Source organism: Selaginella moellendorffii, unplaced genomic scaffold (genome assembly GCF_000143415.4).
Source record: "Selaginella moellendorffii unplaced genomic scaffold, v1.0 SELMOscaffold_31, whole genome shotgun sequence".
NCBI lineage: Eukaryota > Viridiplantae > Streptophyta > Lycopodiopsida > Selaginellales > Selaginellaceae > Selaginella > Selaginella moellendorffii.
Genome location: NW_003314292.1, coordinates 102,125 through 118,215, shown reverse-complemented (window position 1 = coordinate 118,215; position 16,091 = coordinate 102,125). Strand labels below are relative to the sequence as shown.

The 16,091-nt window shown below is 37.3% G+C and overlaps 2 protein-coding genes across 2 annotated transcripts; both read right to left on the bottom strand.

Annotated features, from left to right (window-relative positions):
* Positions 1 to 6,747: 6,747 nt before the first annotated feature.
* Positions 6,748 to 7,885, bottom strand: LOC9649011 (probable xyloglucan endotransglucosylase/hydrolase protein 30). Its single transcript, XM_002976431.3, has 4 exons — positions 7,624 to 7,885; positions 7,446 to 7,546; positions 7,186 to 7,394; positions 6,748 to 7,110 (listed from the first exon to the last, which is right to left on the bottom strand). The coding sequence occupies exons 1-4, from the start codon at positions 7,883 to 7,885 to the stop codon at positions 6,750 to 6,752; spliced, it is 933 nt and encodes a 310-aa protein (XP_002976477.2). The 3' UTR covers positions 6,748 to 6,749.
* A 237-nt stretch (positions 7,886 to 8,122) lies between these two features.
* Positions 8,123 to 10,428, bottom strand: LOC9649364 (pentatricopeptide repeat-containing protein At1g11290, chloroplastic). The gene is made up of 5 exons (XM_024681429.1): positions 9,471 to 10,428; positions 9,093 to 9,412; positions 8,721 to 9,041; positions 8,487 to 8,665; positions 8,123 to 8,423 (listed from the first exon to the last, which is right to left on the bottom strand). Exons 1-3 carry the CDS (start codon positions 10,426 to 10,428, stop codon positions 8,754 to 8,756), a joined length of 1,566 nt encoding a protein of 521 aa, XP_024537197.1. The 3' UTR covers positions 8,123 to 8,423; positions 8,487 to 8,665; positions 8,721 to 8,753.
* Positions 10,429 to 16,091: the final 5,663 nt, after the last annotated feature.

Genomic DNA, 16,091 nt, shown 5'->3' with positions numbered 1-16,091 from the left:
TACCTTGTTCTAACGGTGTTATCATATTATATACAATTATTTACAAGATGTTGAAGGAGGAGATAGCAACACATAAATTCTATAGAGTGATAGTGGCAAATGAGAATGACAATTTGCAATTTTGATATCTAATACTAATATTCATTGACATATGATATTGTTACTGACATTTGACATATAATAGGTTTTTTATGTCATATAAGGATGTATTTAATTTACTTCTGCTTCATCATCAATATATTGATTCCTTCTATACCTTTTATATTGGTATTATGGGAAAGATCCACCTTGCATTTGTGAAGCTATAGCTTCTACATACTCTAGAAGACTTTTGAAGCCTCTAATTCTAGAAATTTCAGGTGATTGTGATATATAAAACAGAACTAAACATATATGGAAATATTAATAAACATAATTTTACCTCCTTGAGGTTGCAAGTGTTGTAGAGCATCTTGGAGCATAGAGATTCTTAGGATAATCTTCAAGAATATTTAAATATGAGAGAGGATATTCCATACAGGGGTATATACCTTTCTTCCCTGCGAGTTTAGAGCATAGCAAGGTTGTCTTGAGTTTCTTGGCTATAGAAAAGCTTCTTGCTCTGTTTGAGTGCATTTGAGAGCAAGATAGTGTGTAAAACATACACAAGAATGGGGATGGGTTGATTCTTAGCTAGCCCATCCCATTTCCATGTGTTTTCTTTGTTGTTTTTAAGAGTTGTGAGGAACTTGAGCATGATTCTTGCTTGTGGTTGTGGAATTTGTGTCTAAGGGTGCTCTGGGAGTCAGATGGGTTCTCCTAAGTATAGGAGTCACTACCATTCTTATGAATTTCTTCATTTTTCTTAATTTTCTTTAGGTTTTGGGACTCATGATTGAAAAATCTAGTTATTGTGCTCTATTTTATTATTTTTCATCAAATTGAGTAGATGGGCTAGTAGATATCATCATGTCCATCCTTTGGCATCATAAATCTGTGGACTTGGCACATGAATCACGACATGCAAGGAGATTTGAGTTGCACACCACCATTTTTGTGGATATTTCCTGCAATTAGTAGATCTACTTATATACTTTCTAGCAAGCTCTTTCTTGGTCAAGTTGGTTTAGTTTCTCACAAGTTCTCATCATTTTCTGACTATTGAAGGTTTGTATGGTTCTTTCTCTTTGTCTTGTGGTTTCTAGAAGAATTTTTATAGATCTTTTTCTTTATTTCTAGAAGGAACAATGTAAAAACTTTCTTTTAAGTCCTTTTTTCATGAATTTTGGTGTTGTGTATCAAGAGATCTAGTATCATTTCTCTTCTTGCACTATATATGTGGACTTTAGAGCTTTCTCACCTCTTTTTTGTTTAGAGTTTTTGAGATTTGTTTTGTCCACGATTTAGGTAAGGTCAGGGGCTTTCCAACGAGTCCTGTCTCACCAATTTTCATTGCTTCAAGTTTGAGTTTTCTAATTTTCACATTTGCTCTTGTTTATTTTAAGAGTGTGGAGAAGTTTTCTAGGTGAATAGCTCTTATTTATTTCACAAGTTGGGTAGTTTGCACACTAGGTGATAATTCTCTCATGTGAAAAGGTATATACACCTGTGAATTATATTTTATAAAGGATGGTTCATGCCTTGTAAAGGGTATTTCATGTCTAGAGTGGTGAGTATTTCCCTTAGCAATCAAGTGTAGCTCAATTAGTCTGAAAGATAAATTTTTATGTCTATTCACTTGTATATTTATTCTTTATCTATACCTCACTTAAGGGGATATAGGGCACATTTCACATAATTGCCCTTAATTCCTTCTTATGGGCCTAGATGTGATGTGAGTGTTCTCAAAATCTATAGGAGAGTGACACCTTTCACACCAAATAGTATTTGTAAGCTCTCTATATATAAGAAATGAGCCTTGACTAATTCATCTAGATGTATGAGGCATAGTGATAACCATTTCCGAATTTTTGACTTATGAGTTTTATAATATGCATTGAAGATTTAAACTCTACTCTTAAACCGTGTCTAAGTAATAGTTTAAACTATAGGACATTGAATCAAAGCCTTGAGACAACATAATGTTTTAATTATGATTCTGCCTCTATCAAAGCTTTGTAAGATTTGGGTGAATAATTTTTCAATTTGTTTTTCACTAAGGCTGACTTTAGCTCTCTTTAATCTAGAGTCAAAGACAAAAATTATAGATGCCCAATTTTAATGCTTGTGTATAACTAGAAAAATTATGACACGATACTGAAAAATGTGTCCTTTAAAAACCCAAGTGATAACTTGCTTAAAAGAAAATAATTTTAAAGTATTTAATTGTGTTTTCCACATCAAACAAACTCCATTCTTTCTTCTTTTGGATTTTTCTCAAGAAATTGCTAGCGAAACAATTTAAACTTGAGTTTCTTGGCAATGTATGCCGAACTTCAATTTCAAACTCATCCTATACTTTATGGCTTTAGTGACAATTGAAGAACTGTCTTTCTTGTGTTGTCTAGGCATTAAACCATTGCAATCACAAAAAAGCTCCTTTATCCAGTGTTTTTTGGGCTCAAAAGCTTTTATAATTACTGAAGACATTTACTTGTGATTCCTAGTGCTAGGCACGTTTAGAATTCACAAATGATTTTCTCCTGGCTGTTTTTTAAGCCAAAAAGTGACGGCTTATCCCACTGCAATCACCAAAAATGAGTAAGGCTTTTTTTGCTTATACTCACATTCTTGCTTTTGCCTACAAAATAGTGACAAACAAATAGAGACAAGAACATAGATGAAAAGGAGAAGAAGAAATAATATAGAATATAGAAGAGAACTCAGCCTCAAGATCTGAATAAGGATAAACATATGTCATTCTCTCAACTCTATTTTGCACAAACAGTCATAAGTGGGATTAAAAATAGTTAATTCAATGTAAATGCATATAATAGTAAGGGTTGTTTTCCAGTATGTCTAATTGTTCCTAATTGCTTCTCGCTTAGATTAGGTCTTTCTTCTTTGGATGCCTAAACTTAGGCATAACTCCATTTTACCTAAGGTTTTTTCTTTTGCTTTGCCTAGAAAGATATACAAAATAAAACATTTACCTCTTCATCAATGTATAAGCTCCAATGCAAATTATTATAAATTCTGAGTTCAAAATAGTGTCCTAGACATCTTAGCCAACCAAGTTGTGACAAGTTTTTTGTGTTGATGAGTGGCAACCATAAGATCTTTCCAAATGTGGAAAACTTCTATTGTATGATGGATTTGCTAGCTCACTTGGAGTAACTAAGAGAGGCTGATATTGATTGAGCTCAAACCATATGAATAATTTAAGACTATTATATGGCTAGCCTAGGGTTGTTAGTCATTGTTATATTAGGGCTTGAATAATGGAAATGCTTATAAAGCTAAGAAGCTTTGTATAGACCAATGGTAAAAGGATAGGTAAAGGGGAAGTTTTTGATGCCATACAATAAATTAGTGTATTCAAGATAAAGAGTTGCATGCTGTAATTGCTATTATGAAAGAATAACAATATTATCTATATAGATTGGACTTCCATATGAATTTAGACCATTAGTATTTTAAGTATTTTAGCCGTCATAAGGATTTTTGAGAAGTTTATATACTAAGATTTGATAAAAGGATGGAAGTGACAATAAATTGGCTGATACTTTATCAAAGATAGTGAAATCTATTTCATTCCTAAAGTTATGCAAAAATCTCTTGGATGAGCTTAAAGAGTTTGTTAGCTTCAAGTGCTTTATCATTGATGTCCATGCAAAGGCTTTGTCAATGAATGCCTCTACAAATTTGAAGAATGACAAATTTGTGTTATTTGATAAACTAGATATCCTTGAGAACTTAATTAGCTTATATATCTTCTTCCCTCCAAAATGGCTAGTATTTGGATGATTATGAAACATGAATAATTGAAAGCAACTCTTACTCATATATAGAGTCTTACTCTTATATCTAATAGACTACCCCTTATGTATAATCACTAGGTTTTGATGGATTAACAATGCAAAATAATATGTAAACTTTTGACTCTTCATTCATAGGCCCTTTCTTTTTATATTTGAACCTTTATAAATTGCCTCTTGAGTCATTCTTTTTTGTTGTTTACAAATTGAAGCTTTGCTCAATAACCATTTCAACTCCATAAAATTATCCTCTTGTGATTTGTTCCACTCAATTTGTATATTATTATATAATAATTGTGTCAAAGGAATAGCCACCTCCCCAAACTTGATTTAGAAATTAACCATACTATATAATTTAGCCACTTAGGTTGGTGTAAGCTAATTTTCCACCATAGCTACCTTCTTTAGATCTATCTAGGCACTATAGATGTCATAATATGGCCTATATATTTCATTTTTGACCTTGCAAATTTATATTTGCTCTTAAAGTTTACTATTATAGCTCAATATATGTTATGGACCTCTATGTTTGAAGTGGTTGAATAGTGAATTGGGAAAAAACAAAACTTCTATAGTTTTATGGTAGATGCCGTTGGAGCTTACTAGTTGACAATGTGTGAAGTTTTGGTGGAGATAAAAACCAACCTTTACAAGGAGTTGTGAGTTTCATTAAGAAAAAAGTGTCCATAAGTATTACCAATATATCAAGGTTGAATTGTATAAGGATTTCAAGTGATTTTGTAGTGAGTGGAAGGAAGTTCCAACCAAAGAGGAGTATAATGCCAAGACAAATGAGTTTATGGTGGTGTGAAAGAAATAAGGTGGCAAGTCAACAACTTCTATAAATGGAATGTTGGTTGGTATAGTGGGAAGTTTATATATTCCAATGGAGCCATTACATTCTCTATGTAAGCTTGTTAATCTATTTTTACTCACATTTATATTTGTGTTCTTATTAGGATCAACTACTTGATGATATAGCATTAACATCAACCACTAATCTATCTGAGAGCAAGTTGGAGTTGACAATCATCAAAAGCTAATAAAGGAAAAATATCCCTTTATGAAGCAACTTTGTCTAATCTTACTAAATCACTTAAGCAATCATCAAAGGCTTTTGCTGCACAAGAAGCGAGGATTGTAGGTACAAATCCAAATTTAGATGGGCTCTAGGAACCAATGGGTAGTAGAACAACACCAACAATAGAATCATTGTCTAAGATAGTGGAGGAAGTTGTTATAGGGACATCTATAAAATTCAGTTACACTCCATTTGGGGATATAAAACAACCTATATGAAGTGCCAACAAACTTGTCAGAGGCTAGATATCAATCCTTCTAACTCACATTGACCAAAGTTTGACTATCATTTAGTACCATGTCAAAGAAAAATATGGGTGAACAGAGGTGGATCCAATACCAGAGGTTGAGCGAGTCATAGCTTGCAAGCTAGTACCTCACACAAGTTGGGCATACAAAGAATCAATAGTAAGAGTAATGCATTGCTTTGGAATTATTGTCAATTAGGGTCAGTGCTTAACATTTTTCAGGTCTATCTCAAGCTTAAAATCTTCACCAGTTCCTTGCTTTTGAGGAAGTTGAGACTTAGGTGCAAAGTGCCTTTGCTACAGTTTGAATTTACTACTGCAGAACATATATAACTTATACACAATGAATCCACAATTCTATTATCTCAAAGTCAGATTCCTTGCTAAAGCATTGGCCTTGAGCCTAGTTGTAACCTTATACAAGACGAGATTGCAAGTCTAGAGAGAGTAGGGTTTAAACAGAAGACCTCATCAAATGTTGTTGTTGAAGTAGTCATGCCACAAATGAAACATTAGACCAGCTAGAAATGGGAAGGTTATGCAATACAAATTATCCATTTCAAAGGGTACACATGATAAAATCAAGCTTGCAAAGGAATTGAAGTGCAAGATCTCAAAGACAAGTTACATTAGTGCTATGGTAAAGGAATTTGTTGTCATCTCAGAATCATGAAAGAAGGTGCAAATTACATTGTTTGGATCAGTGAACATTCATCTTGCATTTGTCAAGATTTTGTCCAAAGGAAGACTCAGGGAAAAATATATTTAGCTTGCAAGTATATTTACTACATTTTCATTAAGGAACTGAATAAAGGTCTTAAGGTTGACCCCCTTAGACTAACTTTAGAGTTGTAGAGCTTTCAAAGTGTTTTTAGCATGGCAGTTCTTTTATTTAACCTTCAGATTTTTTTTAATGTTTTTTATGTCAAAACTTATAAATAAAAATATATTATATGTAATTTTAATATTTACCAAAACACTGGTTCATGACAAACCAATGTTTTATATAGATTTTTTGAGCTTTGAGCTGAGCTCATGAGCTCAAAGTGTACCTTGGCTTGATAGTGTGCTTTAGTATGATTTCAGAAAAAGAGAATGCTGCTATTGGGAGGGTCAACACTCTCACAGCCATTCAATTTAGGTGCTGGATTTCAAAGCTTATAAATACATCACAATTCTACAACACCTTGTCTGCACATATGGATCCACATTATTTTAGTCAAATAGTCAAAATAGCAAAATCATAATCAATTTAGGCAAAGTTTCTAGCCTGTTATTTTGTTAAGGTCATTTGCCCAAGCTGGCAATAGTAATTCTGTCTGCTCTGCTCAGAAGGCAAGTTCTCTGCAAACAGGCCTGCGGTGAAGCAAAGCCCACCCTAGTAGAGACCTCTACAGGGGTTCAGCAGATTTACCTGTAGTGTAGATAGCTTTCTTGGATATCTAAATCCTTAGTCGTTTCAAAATATTCTAAGAATATTTTAATTTAAAACTTCAATAAATTTTTCCTCTCATGAACAAACATTTCAGCATTCTGGTAATGGTTTTGGATACCTCATTTTATCGTTGCAATACGTGTAACTCAAAAACTTGCGCCTCACCCAAGCTAGCCTCGACTTTTGCGTGCCCCTCAAACCTTGTTTGCCAAATTCTGCTTCACTGATCCTGTCGTTGATGCTATAGACTGACGAGTCCCTAAAAAGCTTGAGGTTGGTGAAGCTTGCAACAAATGGCGCTCGATTGTAATCAACAGGAAACTTTCCACCGGACGTAGCCCAGTTTGATCCGTCCCAAATAGTTGCGAGCACGGACATGGGTTTCCACGGGTAATCTTCCGCCTCCTTGGTCTTTATCATCTGCCGGATTGGAACATCATCCACAAAGAACCTGAAACCTCTTCAAGAGTAAGTTCTGACTTTCCTTGGATTATTTATGTACCATAAGAGAGATTTGAGAACTTACACGATGTGATGTTGGTTCCAGAGCACGCTGTAGCGATGAAACTCCAGCGATGGATCGAACCAGAGACGTATCCTCTCCTCCCGTCCAGTACGCACGCTTCCATTGCCGTACACGTTGGTCTGGAGGACGTACGGCATGCCCGGGACGACGCCCAGAAACTCGAAGTCGATCTCGTCGTGCTTATCCGGAAACTTGTCCGAATTCGATGCCTGAAAAGAGTACGAAACTTGAAAACTTTGGTTATGTTACTTGTCACTTACGTAGAATGCTGTCACGACCCCGGCCGTGTAGTTTGACGGGAGCTTGATGGACGCGCTGAAGAATCCACCCTGGAAGGCCTCTTTGGACTTAAATCCCGATCCTGCAAGTTGAAATTCTCAGAAAAACTCTATAGAAGCTTGATCATGATATCCAATTCCAGAATTAAAAGAGTTCTACCTGAGTGTCGATCCAACACGAGCTGGATGCTCTTTCCATCTTCCAGCTCGTTGGCGTTGCTGTGGCCCCAAAGAATTGAGTACACGTCCCGGAATGGGACGGCCTCCTGGAACTCCACCAACAAAGATTGATCGATCGCCACAGCATTGGGAGGATTTTTGGATCTCGATCCAGTCGCAGGCGTGAAGAGCAGTGCGAGAACACTTGCGAGGATTGCGAGAAGAGCAAAGGCTTCCTCGTTGGAGCTCCCAATTCTTGCCATTAAACCGTTTAGCTTTCTTTCGCGCACCACTCCCGTTTTAAGGGGGCGTCCACACGTTTTCTTGTTGTAAGTGAGTGGGCTTTGGTGCGGCAAACAACGTTACAGAAAACGGCAGCTAACTAAAAATCTGCCACAAAGCGAGAAAGAACAGCATTCGAATTTTCAAAGGAGTCCATGTGGAAATGCGATGACTTTGGAAATTTATATTTTAATCAGCATTAAAAAATAACAGTACAATTTATTTAATAACCTATTACTATGATTATTTCAAAAGATTTAAAATAATGTCTTTCTCAGTACATTGCGAAGAAAATGAAAATGAATAATTTAGAGTAGTAAAAATCTACGCAGATATATACTGTAGCTTCGGACTTGGAAAGAAAAATAGCAAAACTTTACCTCCTGGTTATGAACAGTTCCGAGGAAGAAAACTGTGGCGAACTAACCCGGTCCTAAGAAGTTATAAGGCGTGTCACGTAGGAAATTACGCGTGATTGAAAACTTGAAGCACAATGACAATCCCGCTGTCTTGTTTCTCCTACAGCAATGTTATGAGAACCTGGAATAAACAAAAAGGAAGAAACGCAAAAGAAATGCTTACAAATGTAAATGTACCTTTGGTTCCTGCGAGATTTTGTTCTCATCGCGCAGCTATCTGCAAACACTGACTATATATAGAGTCAGTTGATTCTTTATGTATAGAGAATCAAGAACAATAGAAGATTGGAGCAGACGTTATGCCTGAAAATTTCACGACAATTTGAGGTTTTTCTCGCTATCCTGAAAAACAACACAAATGATCAATAGAAACAACGAGAAATAACAAGAGAAATACCTCTAAGCGCCGGAGCTGACAGCCTTGCCTTCTTCACCTGGTCTGGGAGACGAGAACGTAAGAAGCTGACCTCCCAGACTCGGAACGAAGAACTTGCTTCGCGATGGTGGCTCCTCGATCGGCATCTCCGTGATTGTTACACGCCGAGAGCAAACACTTCCAAGCAACTTCATCCGGCTGGAATGGCATGCTCTGGATCAAAGCCTCGGCCTCGTAAAGCAGCCCCGCTCGTCCCAAGAGATCCAAAACACATCTGTAGTGCTCCGGAACTGGCTGAAGATAGTGATCTTGGAGCATCGAGCTAAAGTGTTCCAAGCTTTGCTGTAGCAGCCCGACGTGAGAACAAGTGTGGAGGATGCACGTATAGCTCACTTGATCTGGTTGGAACCCCTCGAGGATTTGCTGCCGAAGGATGAGCTCCATGGCATCACACTTCTGGTGCTTGGAGCACGCCGCTAGCATCGAGTTCCACGAGAACAAGTCCCTGAAGCGCATTCTTCCGAACACCGACTCGGCCTCGCCAAAGCTGCCACACTTTGCATAAAAGTTGACGAGCGCGTTTTGGACGGTGATGGAAGAATCGTAGGCCCCGGAAACAGCGACTTTGCTGTGGATTTTTCTCCCTTTGGTGGCATCTCCAGCGATCGAGCAAGCCGCGAGAACGCTGGCGTAAGTGATCGCGTTGGGTTTTTCTGGATCAAGCTATGAGAAGTAAGAAGAAAGTGGATAAAGAAAAGAGAAACAACTTACGAGGAGACGAAACCATTCTCTCGTAGAGCTCGATCGCAGGGACTCCATAACCAAACTGGACGTAACCAGCGATCATAGCGTTCCAGGAAACGATGTCTCTGATCGTCATGGACTCGAAAGCCTCTCTCGCTTCGCCCATGCTTCCACCTCTCACATACATGCTCACGAGAGCGTTGAAAGCTGCCACGTCCAAGCGAATTCCAGAGGCCAAGATCATCTGGTGGATTTTCCTTCCGGCCTTGAGATCTTTTGCGGCACCCAGAATCGCCGAGTATGTGAAGCAATCCCTCTCCAGATCCATGCTCTCAAAGAGAAACATTGCCTGGAAAAAATCCCCTCTGTGGGCATATGCTGTGATCATCGTGTTCCAAGACACGACAGTCCTGTTCTTCATCCCGTCAAATGCTTTCCTCGCTCGATCGATGCTGCTACACTTGAAATACATCGTCACCACAGCCGTGGCAACGATCGCGTTGGAATCGAAACCATCAGCGAGGATCCTCTCGTGAAGAGCTTTCCCTGCGCCGAGCTCTCCCAGAATGGAGCAAGCGCTGAGGATGCTTACCATCGTGATCGCGTCCGGGCGCGTCCTTCCCTCGCAATTCATAGCCGCGTAGAGCTCCAGCGCCGCGCGCTCTTGCCCTTGCCTCACGCACGCCGCGATCAAGATGTTCCACGACTTGACACTGGGGCGGGCCAGGTTCACGAGCACTGCCCTGGCGTCCGCGATGCCGCCCTCGTCGCCATGGCTGCTGTAGGCGCCGATGAGAAGGTTGCCGATGTAGCGATCCCTCGAGTCGATGCCGCTGCGCTTGATCTGGGAATGGACCTTGCGGAGGCCGGCGAGATTGGAGGAGCAGTGCTTGATAAAGCTTGCGATCGCGGGAATGCCAGGCGCTGGTGGCGATGGCGATGGAGCCGCGTCAAATTTCCTCCATTGCCAGGTAGAAGAAACCATGGCTCAACAATGCGTATATATGAAGAGAAAATTATATTGCTTCTTTAAAGATTTCTTAACTGATAAAATTTTAAATAATGCACCTTATGGATCCAAACAATGGGACTGTTTTTTTGGATGAATTTTGTTCCAGGAAAGTATAGCAAAGAACTAAGAGACTAAGTGAACTTAAAAGCTTTAGCGTTTAAAGCTCACCACCATGGTCCCCTTGTATCCACACTAGACAACCTTGTAGTGTATCAAAACTCCATCTTTGAGGAAAGTTATCTTCTCCTTCTCCTTGCATTTGATCTAGGAGTTTGATGACTCATTGCTTCGTCCATGGTAAGTGTAAGTGGCAATGGCATGATGCCAAGTCCTTCTTAGCCACCTCCGACAAGAGTTTGGCTGAATCTAGCAAGCTCCCACACCTCCATACATTATATTATCTCTTATGACATTCTTATTAGCACATTTCAATCATTGCTCATCAACATAACTATGTGTAAAATGATAAAGGTTAAGGGCATTTGTGCATCAACTTTAATACTGGAAAACATATTTTGTAGGAGTTTATTATGAATTTTATAAGATAATGGGAGTGATGATAACTTTGTTTCAGCAATGTTTATTGAGAATCACAATTTGGTGATATGAGAAGTTCTTTCATATAGAGTGGAAAGTGCAACTACTCATAACATTTCAATATTTGTGTAGAGGGGTTAAAAGTGTTAGTTGGCAAAACTACACTTATAAAAGTTTTTATCTCATAGACATCTATAATATGGATCTTATTCTTGAGATGTTATAGTTGGCAAAGGTGGATTTGGAAATGAAGTGGAACATTAAATATGTTTTGCTACAGTACAGTGGCATCAAGGATATATACTTTAGAGAGGGAGTTTAGCTTACAATTGTTATACTTTCTACTACATTTTTGAAATAAGTTTGTCATAATGGAATAACACTTTCAAGTTATTTATTGTTTATTTGTGACTTAGGGGACAAATTCATAGCTAGGGAAAAGGTAGAAATGTGAGATGTATTTAAGGGTTTAATGATGTTTTTTCATTTAAATTTCCTTATAGGTTGCCTCCATTATAACATGTGGAGTATAAGATTATATTAAAGGTAAGGACCGAACTAATTTATTGATGTCTATTTCCGCTGAGATATATAGAAAAGCAAGAAGTTTAAAAATAAATCAAGGACTTACTTGAGTTTGGATTTATTTAACCAAGTAAGTCTTCATTTGGTGCACCATCTTTGCTGTGAAAAAAAGGATGGTTTAATGTAAATATATATTGATTACCATGCATCAAATAAGAAAATAGTGAAAGATAAAATGCCAATGCTATATGTGGATGATACTTTAAACAAACTTAACAATCCCAAATATTTACCAAGATTGATTTAAAGAATGGATATCATTAGATTGCAATGAATGATATGTCTATCTCTAAGATAGCATTTAACACAAGCTTCGGGCAGTTTAAGTTCATAGTTATGCCATTTAGTTTGATGAATGCATCAGTCACATTTACTCAATTGATGACAAAGGTATTTAGCCATTATTTACATGAGTTTATGAACATTTTTTTGGATGATATTCTTATTTTTAACAAAATATGGAAGAGTATAAGGTGCATTTACACAAAAGTCCCTTATTACTATGTAAGAGTAAACTTTACATAAAAAATAGTAAATGTGAATTTACAAAGTTAGAAGTGGAGTATCTAAGTTATATTATGACACTTATGAGTGTCAAAATAAGTCTATAAAAGGTGGTTATGATGGAAAACTAGCTTACACTGACTTTAGTGGCCGAATTACATAATTTCCTTGGTATGGCTAATTATTACTAATGTTTCCAAAGCAAGTTTTTAGAGGTGGTTATTCTTTTGATATAGTTGTTGCATAAAAATGTGTCATTTGAATGAAAGAAGTCATAAAAAGTCAATCTTGTAGTATTGAAATAGTTGTTGAGTAAGGCTCAAGTGCTTTGCATTGCCAATTCATCAAAACCTTACAAAATGACATATAATATGAGATTAGAACTTTGAATCTTGTGGAACAATGATATTCCACATATGAAGAAAAGTTACTTTCTATTGTTCATGCTTTGTGGATGTGAAGGCATCATCTCATGGTACAATGTTCAAAGTGTTGATAGATCATAAAATTCTTGTATATCTATTCACATAAAAGGAGTTGAATTCTAAAAAACTTATTAGATAGTTAAACTTATAGAGTTTAGGGGATTTTCTATTGAGTATCATCTAGGGAAATTGAATATAATATTGGATGTGTTATTTCATATTTGTCATATAACAAAGTTACAATCACAATTTTGTCATCATTTAAGTAAAGTGATTAGTAGCTTTAGATAGTTATTTAAACATGCTTAGGCTCAAAATGCTAAGATGGTTTATTTGCAGGCCCAAATAAAAGCATCTTTCCAATGGTAGATAGGATTCTCTACTACAATGGCTATATGTATTTACCATGAGTGAATACATTGATTAATCAAGTTTTATTTCACTATCATGATTATCTAGAGGCCAGTCATTTTAAGGGGAAGAAGACATACAAACTAATTAAACACAAGTTTTATTGCAATTCTTACATATTGCAATTCATGTGAGCTTTGTCAATGAGTAAAGATACCATATGAAAAGCCAAGGGGACTTTTACAATCTTTGCTTATTTCTTAAAGTTGTTGATATAGTATTTTTATGGATTTCATCACTTGCTTGCTACAAACACAAAAGTGTAAGAAACAAAAAAGAATGACTTGAAAAGACAATTTGTAAAGGTTCAAATATAAAGGAAAAATGCCTATAAATAAAAGTGCATCCCTTTTTTCAATTGGTTAAAGGTTTTGGGATACTTAAGGTCAAGCATCCTTGGGTTTAAATAACTTACATATCGCTTCTTCCACTTCTCACTATACATCTTTCAGTTTCACTTTTTATGGATAATGGTCTTGTTCTAATGGAGGTTAATGCTACTATTACTCGAGTTCAAGGACAAGGGTGAAGAGATGGTCGTAATCTTGATGTTGTAGTGCACGAAGTTTTTACCCTTTATCCTATGGTGATTTACCATAGGATAACCACGGAAGTGGAATCTAAACCCTCTAAACCCTCTATGTGCCACATGTCATATGCCATGTGTCACATGCCATATGTCCAAAGGATAGTGGTGTGAAACTTGAGTTTTAGGACCTTGGGCCATTGAATGAAGAAACAATACCAAACTCCCAAGTATAGAGCCAAAGAGTAATAGTATTGGAGCATGAAACGACTTATGAGCATATAGCCCAAGGAGTGAAGGGACAGGAGCACGCAATAACTTGGAACAATCCTAGAATATCTAGCATCCCTATGCCAAGACCAGCACACAAAACAAAACCAAATAGAGTCTAGCTTTATTTCGGCATACTAGTGGCCTAACGCAAAGACATGAGTACTCCATCAGCTAGCATGGTGTGGAACTTGAGTTTAAACCCAAGTTAAATGCATAACAAGGAGAGGCATACAAGCCGAAGCTAAACTATGCTTTAGGTTAGTCAGCCATGCCTGACCAACCCACTATCCCTACTATACATTTGGAACCCCCATAGCCCCCCCCCCCCCCCCCCCCGCCCCCCCCTTTTAAGGAACACACGCTTTGGGCTTTCACCCCAAGCCTCCCTTAGTATCAGGAGTTAGTTTCTGGGATAAGCTCGAAACTTACTAAATATGAAATGTCTCTAGATTGTGAATTTGGACACGGGACAAACACCATTGTATTCAGGACAATTTCTATATTCCATAGATATGCCAAATAAGTGAATCTAGACACTTTCCATAATTAGCATTTGGGACCAAAATGAAACTAACACAAAGAGCATGATGTTTGGCAGACACGGTAAGCTATCATTCAACGATATTGAGAGACTAATCTCAATATATGAGGGTTTTTGTCACTAGCTAGTGCAAGACACAAGAGACCGGAACTCCTTACCAGGCTAAGTATGCTTAGCTAATAACACATAGGAATTCCTTATGCTCGTCCAGTCTAAGTACACTCAAAATGCCCAGTTAACTTCACTAGCACAAGAGGGACTAATAAAGGGTCCAGCAATACTGACCTCCTGCCATCGTGGCAGTAAAGAAAGAGTGTCCATAAGGACTGGCCGACAGGTAACTTTCGATACCCGAAGTCACATTCACGACAGATGTCCATTGCTGAGCATATTGGTTACACTTATTAGTGTTATTGGCATTTTCTGAATTGGAGACCTCCATTTCCTAGGTAATAATGTCTTGTTGGTGCTAGTATAGTGGAAGGTCTAAATACCAAGATGATTTCAAAAAACGAGGAGTCACATAAGTAGTGAACAATCCTTGCATAAATGAGTTAATGACCACCTCCATATTTCTTTTGGGAGTATCATCAAGGGGTTCATTTGGCATTAGTTCATCTAGTGTTTACTTTCCAAGCTTGTTTTTATAACAAAAAGTTTTTTATTATTCTCTCTGTATTGGGTGACATAGACTCCAGTTTATCTTCTATTACTTGGCTTGTTAACATACGTTGCTATCTACATTTGTGTCGTGTGGTAGAGCCAATTTTCATTCTTATAACAATGGCCGTAGACATGCATATGCATGGGATAAAGCAGACTTAGTTGTATGTGTAGGTGATCTCGAGTTTGAGCTAAAGCCGTTACAAGTGGTGCCAAGTCAAACTTTTGACTTCAAACTTATTATGAATTGGTTATAGCACAATTATGCTAAATATAACTTTGAGGCTTCTCCCCTTATCTCAAACTTCCTTATATTTTTTTCATTCCTTTGATTTTTGTTCTTTTTCATCTTTTTTCTTCTACATCTAATTTTACTTTGTTTCTATCACTTTTCTCTCTCTATTACTTCCTTTTATATTTCTGTCTTGTTCTTTTATTCCCTTTTTAGATCCCTCTAACAGTTTTTATGTTGCAACGATTGATTAGCTCATGAAGGAGTATGTCAATCTCTTTGAATATGATCTGTCCTTTAAGGCCAAAATTGCAACACATCATTCTATTCTAATTGGGGATGCTCATCCAATCAAGGTTTCTGTTTGTCATTAGTCACCAAAGGAGATCAAGATTTTAAACATCAAGGAGATGTATGAAATACAAGAATGAAAGACATATTGCCATAGAATGTTGTCAAGACCCCCAACAAGATCAAGACTAGAAAATGTAGAAAACAAAGAGAAAAGCTAGTGGAAACGAAGAAAAAGCCTTAGATTGGCGCTGATTCAGATTGTGGAGAAATGGAACAAGGCTAACCTATATATACTATAGGTTGATGAAGCTCCACCACTCTTGGATCGAGGACGGCCTAAATATAGCTAATGTCGAGGAGGCGCCACATCATCATCAGGAATGTGGCTCGAGACTCAGGAATCGTACAGGAAATTAAAGAGTCAGGAATAGGGAAGTGTCTCGAGAGTCAAGAATAGGGAAGTATTTTGAGAATCAGGAATGTGGTCTGCAGGTCAGGAATCCAACGAGATTCAAGAATGTGGTATGAATTGAGGGATTCTTGACAAATGTAAGTTACTAATTCCTAAGAGTCAAATTTGTGGAAAAAAAAGGATAACCACCAAGATTCCGTCGATACCGAGGAATAATTGAAAGTAATCGGATC